General features: G+C 46.0%; 4 protein-coding genes across 4 annotated transcripts; 2 read left to right on the forward strand and 2 right to left on the reverse strand.

Moving 5' to 3' along the window:
• Nucleotides 1-279: 279 nt before the first annotated feature.
• On the reverse strand, nt 280-1132 carry N0V89_007464 (uncharacterized protein; the record flags this gene model as incomplete). Its single annotated transcript, XM_056216227.1, has 2 exons — nt 280-468; nt 515-1132. The coding sequence occupies 2 exons, from the start codon at nt 1130-1132 to the stop codon at nt 280-282; spliced, it is 807 nt and encodes a 268-aa protein (XP_056070474.1).
• A 366-nt stretch (nt 1133-1498) lies between these two features.
• On the forward strand, nt 1499-3401 carry STI1 (Hsp90 cochaperone; the record flags this gene model as incomplete). The annotated part of the gene is made up of 4 exons (XM_056216228.1): nt 1499-1563; nt 1616-1809; nt 1862-3195; nt 3249-3401. The coding sequence occupies 4 exons, from the start codon at nt 1499-1501 to the stop codon at nt 3399-3401; spliced, it is 1746 nt and encodes a 581-aa protein (XP_056070475.1).
• A 2455-nt stretch (nt 3402-5856) lies between these two features.
• Nucleotides 5857-7113, reverse strand: N0V89_007466 (uncharacterized protein; the record flags this gene model as incomplete). Its single annotated transcript, XM_056216229.1, has 3 exons — nt 5857-6391; nt 6455-6735; nt 7108-7113. 3 exons carry the CDS (start codon nt 7111-7113, stop codon nt 5857-5859), a joined length of 822 nt encoding a protein of 273 aa, XP_056070476.1.
• Nucleotides 7114-9730: 2617 nt separating this feature from the next.
• On the forward strand, nt 9731-11076 carry N0V89_007467 (uncharacterized protein; the record flags this gene model as incomplete). The annotated part of the gene is made up of 3 exons (XM_056216230.1): nt 9731-9961; nt 10013-10128; nt 10923-11076. 3 exons carry the CDS (start codon nt 9731-9733, stop codon nt 11074-11076), a joined length of 501 nt encoding a protein of 166 aa, XP_056070477.1.
• Between the last annotated feature and the right edge of the window lie 4154 nt (nt 11077-15230).

Consider the following 15230-nt stretch of genomic DNA (forward strand, 5'->3'; position numbering starts at 1 on the left):
ACGATCACAGTAGACAAAGCGCACCTGGGTTGTGTGGACATGATACTGTCTCCATTTGCTTCGTTTTAACCTCGTCGGAATTCTATCGAGATACGTCTTGACGTATTCAGACCATAAGGAAGAGAGGTGGACTGCGCTACACTAGATGTACCTTGTAGGTAGGAAAGTTGAGTCTCTTTTTGTCGTCTTCATGAACGCATGTGGCGTTGAACTTCCCACAGTGTCGACTTGATCTGCTGTACGGAGGCTCAATCATTGCAACGTCGCAAAGAGTACCCTTCATGTACCAACAGGCCGGATTATATCGATGACCGGTGCATCTGCTGCAGGCACAGCATGCGGCTTCTCAATCTGAAGTCTGATCAACGAAATCTTATCGATCTCGGCGGTGAAGAAGCTGTTTCGCAGGTGGTTGATCACAGTTGTGGATAGCGATTCTAGCGTTTCGAACGACGAGCTTGATATGACCTTGATATGGTTAGTACTCTGGTAGGGAACGGTGATATTCTCTTACGTCGACCAGGGCGGTCTCCAGTCTTTGGTAATGGTCGACTCGAAAGGTTGACACGCGGTCGACCCAGATGTTAACAATCACCGGCTGCTTCTGCAGTCTCTCATTCGCGTTGACTCCGATGAGACATGGTATCCGGACATTGCGGAGATGCAGCTGCGTATACTTGCTCTGATCCGGAGGGAATGCTTGGCCATGCGAGAAGGCAGCTCCGTCTCCAAACATGCTCCCTTTAGGATAGAAGATATCTACCTCAATAGAAGAAAGTGGGGTATCTCCAGCTGTGTTTCGAGCAACATTGACAATGTTTTCGGCGAGGAGCCCAGACCCAACATGACCGGTTTGACCATTGATATTGGCTTGAACGGATTTGCTCAATGTCCCATAATGGACCGTGCTGTTGTCGAGAGCATCAGCTTCCGCAGCTGAATCAAATGGTCTGGCCAACGACAGCGTTACAGTGATCAGAGCGCGCTGCTTCTTCGGTCGACCCCATACATCTACGCCAGCACCAACAGAAACCTGCAGATTGCGGACAGTAATCCTGTCTGTGACGGCCAGTTGAGTGGGTCGAGCTTGCCATACTGTCTTGCTGACCACACAGTCATCTTCTAGGGACATTACGAGCCGGTGGTGACGATGGAAACTACGTATACCAATTTGAGCAGCGAATCGTCAACAAGAAGGGAGCACTCACAGTTGAGCTGATTTGAAAGCTGAGCGACATTCGAGGAGTACAGACTTTGTCACAAGTAGCCCGAGAACGGTGGATCAATTGTTATATCCCGACGCCCTTCAGCCCTAGTCGCGACGGCCTGGCGCCTTTCCATTTCGAGACGTAGCGGGGCTGCATCGTAGCTCCGCCTATGGAAGAGACTAGAAGCTCCATCGCCGAACATTATTTAAAACACCACCGCTGCCTACGACACGCGCCATACTAAGCACGAGTCCAATAAAACCCCTCTCCAGCTATCAAAAATTGCCGCAATGGCTGACGCACTCAAGGCGGAGGGCAACAAGCTCTTCGCGGAAAAGAAGTTCGAGGAGTCCATGTAGGTTTCCCCGCAAAACTCGGCCTGAACGCAAACACTCACAAGCTTGCAGCGAAAAGTTCTCACAAGCTATCGAGCTCGAACCGACAAATCATGTGCTTTACTCGAATCGATCGGGAGCTTATGCCTCGTTGAAGGACTACACCAAGGCGCTCGAGGATGCGAACAAGGTGGTGGAGATCAAGCCTGACTGGTCAAAAGGGTGGGGGCGCAAAGGCACTGCGCTACACGGTGGTGGTGACCTAGGTATGATATACACAAATCAGACATCTCAGGGTGTGGCTGATGGAGTAATTAGTGAATGCAACCGACGCCTTCGAGCAGGCGCTCAAGCTCGATGCGAACAACGCGCAAGCGAAAGCTGGTCTTGATTCTGTCAAGCGTGCCATTGAAGCCGAAGCGCGAGCTGATGGTGCCAGTGGTGACGCTGCAGGTGGCCTTGGTAACATGTTCAACGATCCTTCGATGTTCCAGAAGCTTGCCGCCAATCCGAAGACCGCGCCGCTCCTCGCAGACGCCGAATTCATGCGCAAGCTACAGCAGCTACAGAAGAACCCAAACGATGTCGGATTGGCAATGCAGGACCCCCGCTTCCTTCAGGTCATGAGCGTGCTGCTCGGCATCGACATGTCGTTTGGCGAGCCGCCAGCCGGTGCTCAGCAGGCCAGTGCTTCTGGAGAGGCTGAGGAAGATGTGGAGATGCCGGACTACAAGCCAGCGCCTAAGGAGGAGCCAAAAAGGGCCCCTGAACCTGAAGCAGAACCAGAGGAGACCGAGGAGGACCAGGCTGCGAAAGAGGCCAAGGCCAAGGCTGATGAATTCAAAAAGAAGGGCACAGAGTTCTACAAGAAGCGTCAATTCGATGAGGCTATTGAGCAGTATACCAAGGCATGGGAGACACACAAGGATATCACCTACAAGACGAACCTGGGAGCAGCCAAGTTCGAGAAGGGCGACTACCAGGGCTGCATCGAGGCTTGCATCGAGGCTGTAGAGCACGGTCGTGAGATCTACGCGGACTTCAAGATTATCTCAAAGGCCTTTGCACGTATCGGTACTGCGTACGAGAAGCAGGGCGACCTGGCCAATGCCATCCTCTACTACCAGAAGGCACAAACCGAACACAAGACCCCGGAGGTCCTTGCGAAGTTGCGTGCAGCTGAAAAGGCCAAGATCAAGCAAGAGAAGGAGTCCTACATCAACCCAGAGGAGGCAGAGAAGGCGCGTGAGCTCGGTAACGCCAAGTTCAAGGAAGCGGACTGGCCGGCTGCCGTCGAGGCCTACTCAGAGATGATCAAGCGTGCACCAGAGGACCCGCGTGGTTACTCTAATCGAGCAGCCTGCTTCATCAAGCTTTTGACCTTCCCCTCGGCGGTGCAGGACTGCGACGAGGCCATCAAGCGTGACCCCAAGTTCATCCGTGCGTACCTCCGGAAAGCGCAAGCGTACTTTGCCATGCGCGAGTACAACAAGTGTATCGATGTGTGCGCAGAGGCTGCGGAGCACGATGAGGGTGGTAAGAATGCGCGCGAGCTCCAGCAACAGGAGCAGAAGGCGTTGCAGGCGCAGTACTCAGCACGCGAGGGCGAGTCCGAGCAGCAGACGATGGAGCGCATCCAGAGGGATCCTGAGGTAAGCTTAACTGTCTGACTTATCCTGCCTTCACTAGAGCTAACGTTCCATAGATTGTTGCAATCCTGCAAGATCCCATCATGCAGAGCATCCTCCAGCAAGCGAAGGACGATCCGGCGGCGCTGCAAGAGCATCTCAAGAACGCAAACATCCGCTCCAAGGTGCAGAAACTCATGGCTGCAGGTGTCATCCGCATGGGTCGCTAAGAACATACTTGACGACGGGTCACGACGTAATGCAGGTTTCTACAGGTGATGGCGATACGGGAATCTTTCAATCCACCTCTTTGTTCATAGGCGTAAATGCATAGCGTATAGGTAGCTATTTGATCGAATACTTTAACGGGCCCTCTGCGGTTCTCCCCGATCCTGCACCATTTCGCCATTATCTGATCGTATTATTGCGTATAAGGGTATCTTCTGCTAACTCAAACATTGCACTCTACTCTGCCCATTCGCTACACACCACTAATATAATCCAATAATCGAAACAACGCTCCATTTTCCACCCTACAGCCCTCCCCTTCCCTCCTCGCCCGTCTATACCCCTGATACAACCACAGCCGTATCGTGCCCGCATCAATGCCCCGGAAATTTTGCTGCGCAATCAACACGTACGCCTGTGCACAGAGCGTAGTGCTCTCCGTGGGCGCGGGCGCGGGCCGCGTGTGGCAAGTGGAGCATTCGGGTGAAGCGGCGCGTGAAGGAGGAGTTGGCTCGGGGTCGGTGCAGCACGGTGGTGGGCCGGTCGGTGACAGGGCGAGAGGGGTTGACGATTCATCAGATGTAGTGCCAACGGGGAGCGTAGGGAGTGCTGATGTCTCTGGCAAGATGTTGAAGGCCAATGCATCGCCCAGAGGAGGAGAGGGTAGTGTGTCGACTAGCTTCTCGAGCGCGAACATCTCGCTCTCTACACGGCTTATCCTGACACCTTGCTTCTGAGCCTCGCTATGGCTGTCTTGCCACGTTGCTCGTTCTCGCTGAAGCGCATCTATTTCTGCTCTGGCGTCTGCTAATTGCGCCTCGGTCTCCTCGAGCTTCTGTGCCAGACTCGCAATAAAGTCCTTCCTCCTCGCACGGTGACGACGCTGGTTCTCGCGCACGCGGGAAAGGGTGTGTTCGGCTGTTACGCGGGTGCGTTTGTGTTTCGTCGAATTAGAAGAGCTGGTGGAGGTGGGAGAGCCGGATATGTAGGGAGATGTTGGCAAAGCGGTGTTTTTCGTGGAGAGCATGTTGACTGAGCAAGGTTCATAGTAATCGGAGAATAGAATGAAGAGCACCTTGATGGAGAGAAGCGGTCGTGTGCAAGCTGGGCAGGGCCTGAGACGTCTGGTGCCTGAAGCTGGAGCGGCGACCGGGAAGCGGTGACATATCGATAGCGGGGAAACCAACACGCCTATTGGTCAGAATGTAGATGGTAGATGGGATGTGCGGCAGACATGTATGGTTGACCGCCAGATATCCAGTATGGGCGCTCATCGCATCTAGTATAAGCTCGATCATCTCCATCATCGTCTAACCTCTGCGGGCCTCGGATACATAGCATGGCGAAGCGCAAGTGATGAAACACAATCACTTGAACCAAAATGGACCCTGACGCCGTTTATACAGCCGTCAGAACCACTTACTTTGCGACTGCTTTAGCCACCTCCAAATCCTCCTACGCCAATATAGTCGCTCAGGCCTCCTAATACTCTGCCTTAGACCTACCCATCATCTCCCCAGAAGCCAACCTAGGCTTCAGCTGCGGCGATCCGCTTGCGCCATCTACCTGAGTACGCGGAGCAGGCCTCGACTGGTTCCTCGCGGCGCACAAAGTCGGTAATCGAAGGAAGGTCTTGAAGTGTTGGCTTGAATGAGGCTTGCTACTACCCTCGTGAAATTCGGGGATGTGTCAGTGATCACTGATGGTGAGGCAATCAAAACATGCTCACTAAAGCACGGCGGAATGCCTCCGAGGCTGCTATGCATAACACAGTTTTTGTCTCCTCTAGAATCACTTCGGTCGAACTACCAGACGCGAGAGCACATCTCGTTATAGCTAACTGCGTCATCAATGTCGTTTCGCACACGGAGAAACAATGAACGTGTAAGGAGGTATTCGGATTGCTTAAACAGGGTGAGTGTCTCGCCGTACCAGATGAGTTAGATCGAGAAGGCTTGCGTATGTAGCACCGTACATCGGTTGTATAGCGGGTGCGAATAAAAAGAAACGGTATGAGGCCTAGTTGAAGGAGGCAGGGTTTGATCACGTGCTGGTCGTTGATGTTGATGTGGATTGGGACGTGTGTATACAGACGAGCGCGGAGAGGTCTCTGGATGCAAGCTTCTATGGCCCAGTGAAGGTAGAAAACCAAAGCTTCAGCCCGAGATTACAAAAAGCATTGGTAGATGCCATGGAGGCGAGAAGCTGGCTGTTAGTGTTGTCGACGGAATGAGGACGAACTTCCACAAAGTGGATTCGAACGAATGATCAGGTCAGCATCGACAGGTAAACTACGCTGATTTCAACATATGCTGATCGCGTGTTAGGATCAATCAAGATTTCGTAGTCAAAGGCGTTGAGTTTATGGGTATTATGCGTATCAGCTACTAGAAAGTGCTCTATAAGGAAGCAACTGCAGCCTGTGTCTGCATAAGCAAAGTATCTTCTTGTTAGTGCTTACGCATAGATGTAGCAAAAAGGACCGTTAAGTGTATTGCTCGCATCTCGGATAGTGATTGTGTCCACTCCCACGAAACCTAAATCCAAGGTATCATCCAACGTAGCATTCCTACTCGGTGGCATGTTGTTCACCGTAATAGTATTGCCAATGGCGTATTGCCGGCTCACAATGTCCTGGTTCTGCCATGTCCAGTAGACTCGGTCGATCATCGCGTGGTGGAAGTAGAAGTATGGGTCGCCAGGGGATGCGAACAAATCGCCACCGGGATCGCCTCCGCTGGTGAAATGACCAGCAGTATGGACGCCGAGGAAGCCTTTGGGAAAGTCACCCTGCATTCTCGTAGAGAAGGAACCGAAGTCCGTCAAGTCGGTGATTAGCGAAGAGACCTGGTCGTCGTTGGTCCACGTTGAGGCAGCAATCTTCGAGATGTCGCGACGGAGACAGCGAGGGTTATATCCGAGGCCAGACATGTTCGCATTAGGATTTATATCCGCGAGGGCAGGTGCAACCGGGCCTAAATTGACGGTGAAGCTATGGTGGTGTAAGCCTAGCATGCAGGGTGAATATGAATAAAAGCAAGGATCATGCACATACTTCTTGAAAGGGCCAGACTGTACACAGCCTCCGCCATCTCCTGGTGCAAGACTGATCTGGCAAAGATCGTTGGATGGAATGCAGGTGTTGTTGCGACCAGGTTGATTCGCACCATCGCCAGACATACTCATATCACTACCGTCCAGGGTTGGGGACTTGGTGGGGTCGTCTGACCATTTCGGCCAATTGTAGTACGGTTGGTAGCCCTCGTAACCGCATTCATTCCTTAATGCCTGTTCATATGCCCAGGTGAAGTATCGATGCCACGTTAAAAAGTTGCCCTGGTCCGAATTAGGGTGAGTAGGACTCGTAGGGTTCGCTTAACTCACAGTTCCGTGAATTGTCAGCGTTTGATTGATATGCGTTGCAACAAAATCGTCGTACTATACAAGGTCAGCTTAGGTGCATTCACCTCATAAAGTGGCATGACAGAGTTTGAGTGCAGTGTGTTACTCCAGGATAGGCAATACAGAAGCCAATTGTACTCGAACTTCTGACTTAGTACTGTAATTGAAGGGTACATACTCTGGTCTTTGCACCAGGGGCTAAAGACGACGGAGTCTTCGAGGGCTCGTTGATTAAACATTGAACAGCAGCGATGTAAGATTTCTTTTCTTGTGTGTTGAAGGTCGACCTGGTTCATGTTAGTCTACAACCATCTTGATCAGCGTTCCTCTTTACCATTCTCGTCGCACTGCGATATTGTCTTTGGTGCATGTTGCGTTCGAGTCGCCACTGACCCCTAGGTACTGAATGACGTTTCTGGCTGCCCGAGCGGCTAACGCATCAGTTTTGGCGCTGCTTGAAGTTGAAGTGCCAACGGCGGTTTCTCCACGCGGGCAGCTGTTAAGTGGCGTTCCGCCAACGGTGCTCAGCACCGCAGCTGTCACGTAAGTTGAAATCCTCATCGTGTGGCAAGACGTCAGCTCACAGGCGAAAGCTTATTGAAAAGATTCGCTTCGGATTTGTTCAATCTCTGATTCCTTAATTTATGATGAAACAAGCGGCAATGCCTCAAAGGTCACAGGGGCGGGGAGGACGCTGTGGAGGCTGTCACGGTAACTAAGGGTAAGCCTTGTGTTTGAAATACGCGTAGTCGGCCCTAAACCCGTGCTAATGTTTGAAGCACCAAGTGCCGTGAGTTATCTGCAGGCGACTTCTTGTGCAAAGGGCTCGGTGGTGGAGCCCCATTTGGTTAGCGACAGTATACGAGCAGTATACTATTTGGTCCTTGCATGACGCCGTCAGCATAGCTTCATTGTCGACCTCCGAAAAAGAGTAGGAGAGATCATGCAAATTCGGCGGTCTTGATGCACTAAACCGTCCTATCTCAACGGCTCGGATCGGCAATAAGTCTCCGCGGCTACTATGTTATGCCACGAATCTAAGTGGAGTGTCACACGGAGCGGAGATGAGAGAGGATTCGTGGGCGATGAGTTGGATTGAGCGTGCAAGTACTCGCGTACACGCTGCTCACCGATCAAGACAGTGCCGTGTGCCTGCGCTTTGCGAATCAGGACCAAGTGCTTAGTCCAAGGCCTGTGTGCCTGGAACCGAACTTCTAGATCTTGGTAAATCTGATGTGACACAGCAAATGAGGTTAGTTGTCCCAGGCTGAATGGCATCCGAATCGGAGGGCCTGTATCCTGTACATAACGCGCAGGCTATTAAGCCAGGGTTGAACAACTTCGAGTGTCGAACTTCCCGAGGGTTAAAGGTTCTGCGCACGTTTGACTAATTACCAGTATTTTGAGCACGTGGAGGTTTTCAATTTGCGCAAGCAAAGAGCGCGATTGACTGCCCTGTGGGAAAACAGCTATAAGCCGAGGCCGGAATGCAGTGATTCGCCTCGCTTCAATCCTGCAACGCGGTTACACGTTAGGTCTTTAGATCGAGTGGGCGATGGCAATGAGGCATGTCGCACAGAACATGTCGCGCGACAGTCCGACATATGAATCCCATGAACCAGGCGCTGGACGGCCTGCGTTGTGCACAGTCAAGGTACCCCGGGCCCAAGATCGGTCCTAATTAGATCGAGCACAGATAAGGTCCATGATTGTGGGATATGATCGCCTGAGATCTGAAACAGAAGCTGCCAGCGGCACCGTTAATAACCCGGCAGTGGGCTTTCCACCCGTGCCGCCATCCTGCAGGGACCCACAAGCTCTGGAGACTTTGATAGGGCCAGTGGCTGCTTTTATTGAATGTACCTTGTCCCTGGATTCATCACGGGAAATATGGACCACCATTGTGGCTCTTTTTTCAAATGGAGCGAACATTGGGGTCAATGTGTTTTGATGACAGGATGGGTGGCCACAATGAATGTTCCATTGGCTCGGAGCGAGCCTGCGCCAGACACCTTGGCAGGGTCCATCCTCCGCGTTGGCTGGGGTATCCCACATCGCTCGCACTGAAGTTGCGCCATTACGAAGTTTCTTGATCCTGGGGCAAATTTATTTCACTATCGGTTCTATAACCGGCATGCCACGCAACGACATCTCATGCCAAAGGCATCGCTTGCGCCAACCGGAGATATTGCGCACACTGCCCTCCATTTGCGCTTCGATTCGGTTTCTAGAAATTCATGCCGTAGGCCAAACACGCACGCCATGGTGGCGCTAATAACACGAATGTGAATAATAGAACAGGATGTCCCTTTGGCACAACAGTCTTTGAATTCTGCGAAGTATTGCTGGGCTCCAGACATCAACTTCGTCCGATTCGACATCCATTGACCCACGGTCGAAGAACGCTGCAAACCTGACAAACCCGTGAGCGACTCATTGCACCATCCGGTGAGTAATCCTACGATGTTGCAGACTGCGAGGAACACCGGTCGCCCTAAAATTGGATCCGATCATCCAGCCCCATCCCAAATGCATTGCACATGCCGTGCGTAGGCTATAGCGTGTCACAGGCTTTGATATGGAACCGATCCGCGGTGCCTGTCATACTAAGGGAGTAGTACGTCGCACTGTGTTCCACATCTTGACAAGTTACTGGGATTGGGCTGAGAAAGCTAACCAGGGACGGACGGCGTGCAGCTCACACATATTTTCCCATCACTTAGTAGCGTCCCCTGGAAGAACGACCTGTATATGCACAGCAGCTATCCATACTCACGCATCTAATGTAGGCAACCAGGTCGCTTGCCTCTTATCGTTGCAGTTGACTCGCAGCTTGCTCCCACCGCTCGCTCCATATAATCAAGGGTTCGGTGAGGACACCAGTCGCTGATACTATCCAGACGATCGTCAAGTCGATAATACCTTCAGGATGCCTGTTTCCCACGCAACAGGTGCGGAGAAAGGTTTGAAGCGGCAGGCCTCCAGTGTCATACTTTCTCTTACTCTAGAGGATATCGCCTATACCAACGCTCAGCGGATCCTCTCCATTACCGGTACCTTCTTCACCGCAGCTCTATCAATCGTATTACTGCGGTGTTATGTGCGGGTCGTGATGTTGAGGGTGTTTGGAAAGGACGACTACATGATGGTAGTGTCTATGGTGAGTTTCAGGGCGATTGTACGCGGTCTTGCTCACACTCACTATTTCCAGGTGTTTGCCACGATTTCCTTTGCCTGCTTCGTGATCGAAACTCAAAATGGCCTGGGCAATCATTTGATGGTGCTTCTTATGGACGCCAACATGTACAAGAAATTCGCCAAAATGCTGTACGTTCACTCACTCATGGTCATGGTCGGTCTGTCTTGTGTCAAGATTTCCATCGCTTTCTCGCTTTTGCGACTCTCCGCAACCAGACAGCAGACGCGATTTCTACAAGGAGCCATCGTTCTCATTGTCGCGATTACGCTCGCTTGTGCCGGTACACTTATCTTCCAATGTCTTCCCGTAGAAGCCGCTTGGGATTCGAGCCTTCGCCCCGCACCATTAGGAACAGGAAACGCTCGTTGCTACAACAATACCACGTTCCGAAATTTGGGCCTTATGAACAGTCGTCAGTACACACACCCTAGTTAAAGTCATTAAAGCTTACTCAAGCAGTCTTCAACATTATCACCGATATACTATTCGCAACATTACCAATCCCACTTATTTGGAAACTACAAATCAATATGCGCACAAAGATTTCGCTAATTATCGTTCTTTCTCTCGGATGGTTTGCCTGTGCAGCAGGGATCGTCAAAGCAGCTCAGCAGTATACAGTACTCGATGATCCGGATTGGACTGTACACGACTCGTTTAACGTCTGGAACTATATCGAGCTCACAATTGGTACAGTCGCTGCGTCCTTGCCGGCATTGAAACCGCTCTTCAACTGGGCTCTTCAGACTGTGAGCGCTCTTTCATCTAGCGGGCGAACAAAAGGCACGGGCAGGCCCTCGGCGTACGCAGGCGCACATTCTCTGGGCTACCACAACATGGGGAGTCAGCACGACAAAAGCATTCCAATGCACAGCATCCGGAGTAGGGGGAAAACGACAACCGAGCCTAGATATCCCTATAGCGTACAGGTCTCAACACAACATTCACAGCTTTCCGGAAGAGCGGACAAGGAGGCATGGGACGTGGTCAACGCCGAGGTCAGCAACGAGAGCATAAAACCAGTCCAATTGGGTCCAAAGGATATCAGCGTGACTACGGAGGTCCGCGTTACCTAGGACGCGAATTAGACTAGAACATTGGGGGGGGGCAGCCTTCAAGTGCCCATTCGGAATGAGTCAGTAATAAAAATCTGCGTGGCGCCAGTGCTATCACAAGTTGATGGGAGGTTGGTTTCCCTTTTGATTGTCTCGTGTAATTATCTTGCCTCGCCTTCACTGATACCCTTGTTTCATAAAATTCCAGCTTATGTTCATGTGTTATTCATCTCTGTACTGTAGAAATATCGCTATAAGCTTTTGGCATCAATCGTACATTGCTATTGCGCAGCAGTCGACAGTCCATGATTTGATGCTCACCTTCACCTCCGCTCTGGGGAGAACAAGCTCTCCATATTGTGCACGACCCGCACTCGATCAGTCGCAACCCAGGCCATCGGTTCCCCGGATCGTTGCACAAGGATTCGAGCAGTTTTACCCGTAGACCAAAGTATATTAGCCGATCATACAAGCGGTATATGGATTGCCACTTGCGCAACTTTGGGACACGATTTGTCGATCAATTCCTTCATGCTACCTGGGGAGATGCACAGTATGCGATGGAGCAAACGCAACTCGCTTGTCCTTTGTCATGACTGAGGGCCCTATAGACCAAGAGACAGCTTTTATAATATAGAAATGCAGCTTTTTCTATCATAATAGTGAAGAAACAGCTTATGCTTTTTCAGATGGGCTAGCTTCTATACTATAAGGGCAGAAAGGTCACGGTGAAGGTCTCTATTACACAATAGGAGATCATGGTAGAGGATAAAATAATGTTCTCACATCTGACTTTACTCGGCTTTTTACTTAGTACTGCAGTATCGGTGCTATCTAAAAGTTCCGAGCCACCTTTCTACGGTACTGAAGCTGATTTCCGCATTTCACAGCCAACCTATGTACTATAGGAGGCTGGTTATTGGCCTTATAGCTCTAGTAAGCTAATTTTAACAGCTTAGTGCCCTATTTTAACGTTTACCAGGCCTAGGAATACAGATTTAATAGATTCTACCCAATACCCAGCCTCCTATAGTACATAGGTTAGCTGTTAAAAACGCGAAAATCAGCTTTAGTACCGTGGAAAGGTGGCTCGGAACTTTTGTAAAGCATAATACTGTTAAATCCAGAAAGGGTAGCTAGTCCTAAATAGGTTAAGGTTAGTTCTTAGGTAAGACTTACTAAGGGAAGGAAGAAGGGGTTCTTATTAGTATAGAAGTATCTTATAAAGTGTAATAAGTTAATAAGGAAGGCCTAAGTAAATCTAAATAATAGATTAAAACTTAGGTTAAATATAAGAATTAAGGTAATTCTTCTATTTCTATATACTTAGTTATATATAGCTATTTACTAGAGAGTACTTACTAGGGAGTACTCTCTAAAGAGCACTTACTAAAAAGTAGTTATATAACCTTCTTAAAGCGCTCTAACTCCTAAATAGGTATTACCTATAGTATATATATACTTACTTAGAGGCTCTTACTATATAATAGGTTATTCTACTATCTATTAGACCTTAGATTCTAATATTACTTCTCCCCTCTCTAAGATTTACTTTTAAATCTTATAATCTCCTTATATAAGCTACTACTTACCCTACTTACCCTTCTACTATTATTAGTATTATGCCTACTAACTCTACTATCCATAAATATTACCTTTATAGAGAAATTCTTAGTGCTAACACTATTATAGAGGAACCCTACGTTAATTATAACCTAAAGAACTCTATATATTATATTATACTAAGCTTAAGTTTAAAATATACTAAATACACTTATATAGGCCGTCCTTATATAAATATAAGCTAGGGCTCCTTAGATAAGACTTATAAGGAGTATAAGAAGAAGGTAGAGGTAGATAAAAAAGAATTAGCTATAGTAATTATATATTTATTATATAATAAGAAAATATTAGCTTAGGCTAAGGAGCGTGCTTATAAAAAGATAATATATCTTACTATAGAAATATTATCTAAGGGTAAGAATATTAACTTAACTATAGTTAACTATCCTATAGTAGATATATTAACTAGGTATTCTAGTGCCCTATAGTCTACTTTAAACTAGGTAGAATAAATGTCTCTCCTAGGGATATAATACTATATTCCTTATTATAGGTGCGTTACTAGACTATTATTATAGAGTAGTTTTTATCCCCTCTAAAGTTACTTCTAGTTACTCTAGTATAGTAGTAGTAGTTATAGACTTTCTTCCTTACTTATTTAAGAAGTAGCTAGTAGTTCTTTCTTAGCTTACCCTCTAGTTTCTATATATTCTCTAAGTGTGGGTAACCTTTCTACTTAACTAACTATTTCTATAGGAATTTATTATCCTAGAAGTCCTTTCTTCTAACTTTATAGTAACCTAGGAGTATTTTAACTTTAAATTCTATTTCTTCTTCTAGCTAGTAATAGAAGGTAGTTTTAACTAGTATCTCTAGGTCTACTAGTTCTAATAATAATATATAAAATACTAGGTGTATCTTTATATCTAGTGGTAATTCTAATTTATAGTTTACTAGTAATATTTATTTAGAAATATAAAATAGTCTAATTTTAATATAATCTAGTTTCTTATACTTTTTCTTTTAAGTTCGAAGGTTTTTTATAAGTAGATATGCTTTATCCCTATTACGGCTACTACGCCGTAATAGAATTATAGGTATTACGTTAATAATAGTAGTAACTAATTAGATTATGTAGGGGAAGAATATAATTATAGGTTAGATGCTAAGTATAATATAGATATATAAGAAGTTACGTAATTAGATCTATAGATCTGTAGATACTAAAAATATAGAGCTATAGAGCCAGGATCTATAGATCTATAAGGATCTACGAGTAGAGCCTATAAAGCCATTATTAGATAGTAGTATATAGAGATAATAGATTATTATAGGGTAAGCCTTTATTATTAATCTATAATATAGTTCTCTATATCTAGTTTCCTTATAGAAGATTACTATTAAGTCTTTAGTAATATATTCTTATAGTAGTAATTAATTAATATTTATATAACACGTAATCTATACTACCCTATACGCTACTCATCTCTTACAAGAACCCTAATAGGGCTACGGCTAGTAATAGAGTCCTAGAGGCCCTATTATAATCCCCCTTCTTTAGCTAAGGTGCTATTTTTCGTTTCTAATTTATATAGGAAATAGCTTACTATTAAGCTTTCTTAAGGTTTTCTTAGAGTTTATTATATATCTTTTCTATATTATCTACTATATCTATGGCTTCTTTTGCGTTAATATTTATTAGTAGTTATTAGTTAAAGAGATTTAGATATTTTCTATATATAGTATAGTAAGGTGTTTACCCTATTACTATTAATACCTTATTATTATGTGCCAATTGTGCTATAGGTAGTAGTAAAACCTAGTTATTTTTTTATTTATTATAGTATATTTATAGATATATTTCTATAGTTTAATTTATTCTTTCTATTTTTCCATCTATCTATAGATAATATACTATAGATAGTTTTCGTTTTATTCTAATAAGTGCTATAAACATTATCTAGAAGTTTAATATAAAGAGCTTATCTCTATTACTAATAATTATCTTTAGAATACTATAGTATCTAACCTACTTATCTTAAAAGAGGTAAGCTAGTTCTTTAGCTATTATATTCTTTAGATATAGAATTAATTTAATATAGCTTATAAATTAATATATAATTACTAAAATGCTATTATATAAGGTTTTTATAGCTAGGTTAATTAAGTCTAGTATTTCTATAATAAAGTCTATAGTAATATCTTTAAAAGGTACTATTAGTATCTTAATTAGTTATATTTCTCTATACTTAAGATATATACTATGTTTATTCTTTTAGTATTCTATATATTTTTAGATATAGCTAGTTACAGCTTCTTTTATTCCCTAAAGGTATAGTTTCGCTAGATAAGCTCTATTATTTTTCTAATACCTAGGTGTCCATATATAGGGTTATTATAGTATTATTTAATAATCTCTATTTATAGTTATTTTAGTACTTCTTAGTTTATAACTAGGAGTTAATTAAGTTCTACTATTACTTTAAGAGATCTATCTTTATTTTTTTAAAGAATTACTAAGTAGGTTTTAACCTTTTCTCCTACTAAATTACTTTATCTACTAAGTATATCTACTTATCCGTTTTCTTTTCCTACTATATAGATAATTTTAA

This window comes from Didymosphaeria variabile (assembly GCF_027946475.1).
Source record: "Didymosphaeria variabile strain IMI 356815 chromosome Unknown scaffold_5, whole genome shotgun sequence".
Lineage (NCBI taxonomy): Eukaryota > Fungi > Ascomycota > Dothideomycetes > Pleosporales > Didymosphaeriaceae > Didymosphaeria > Didymosphaeria variabile.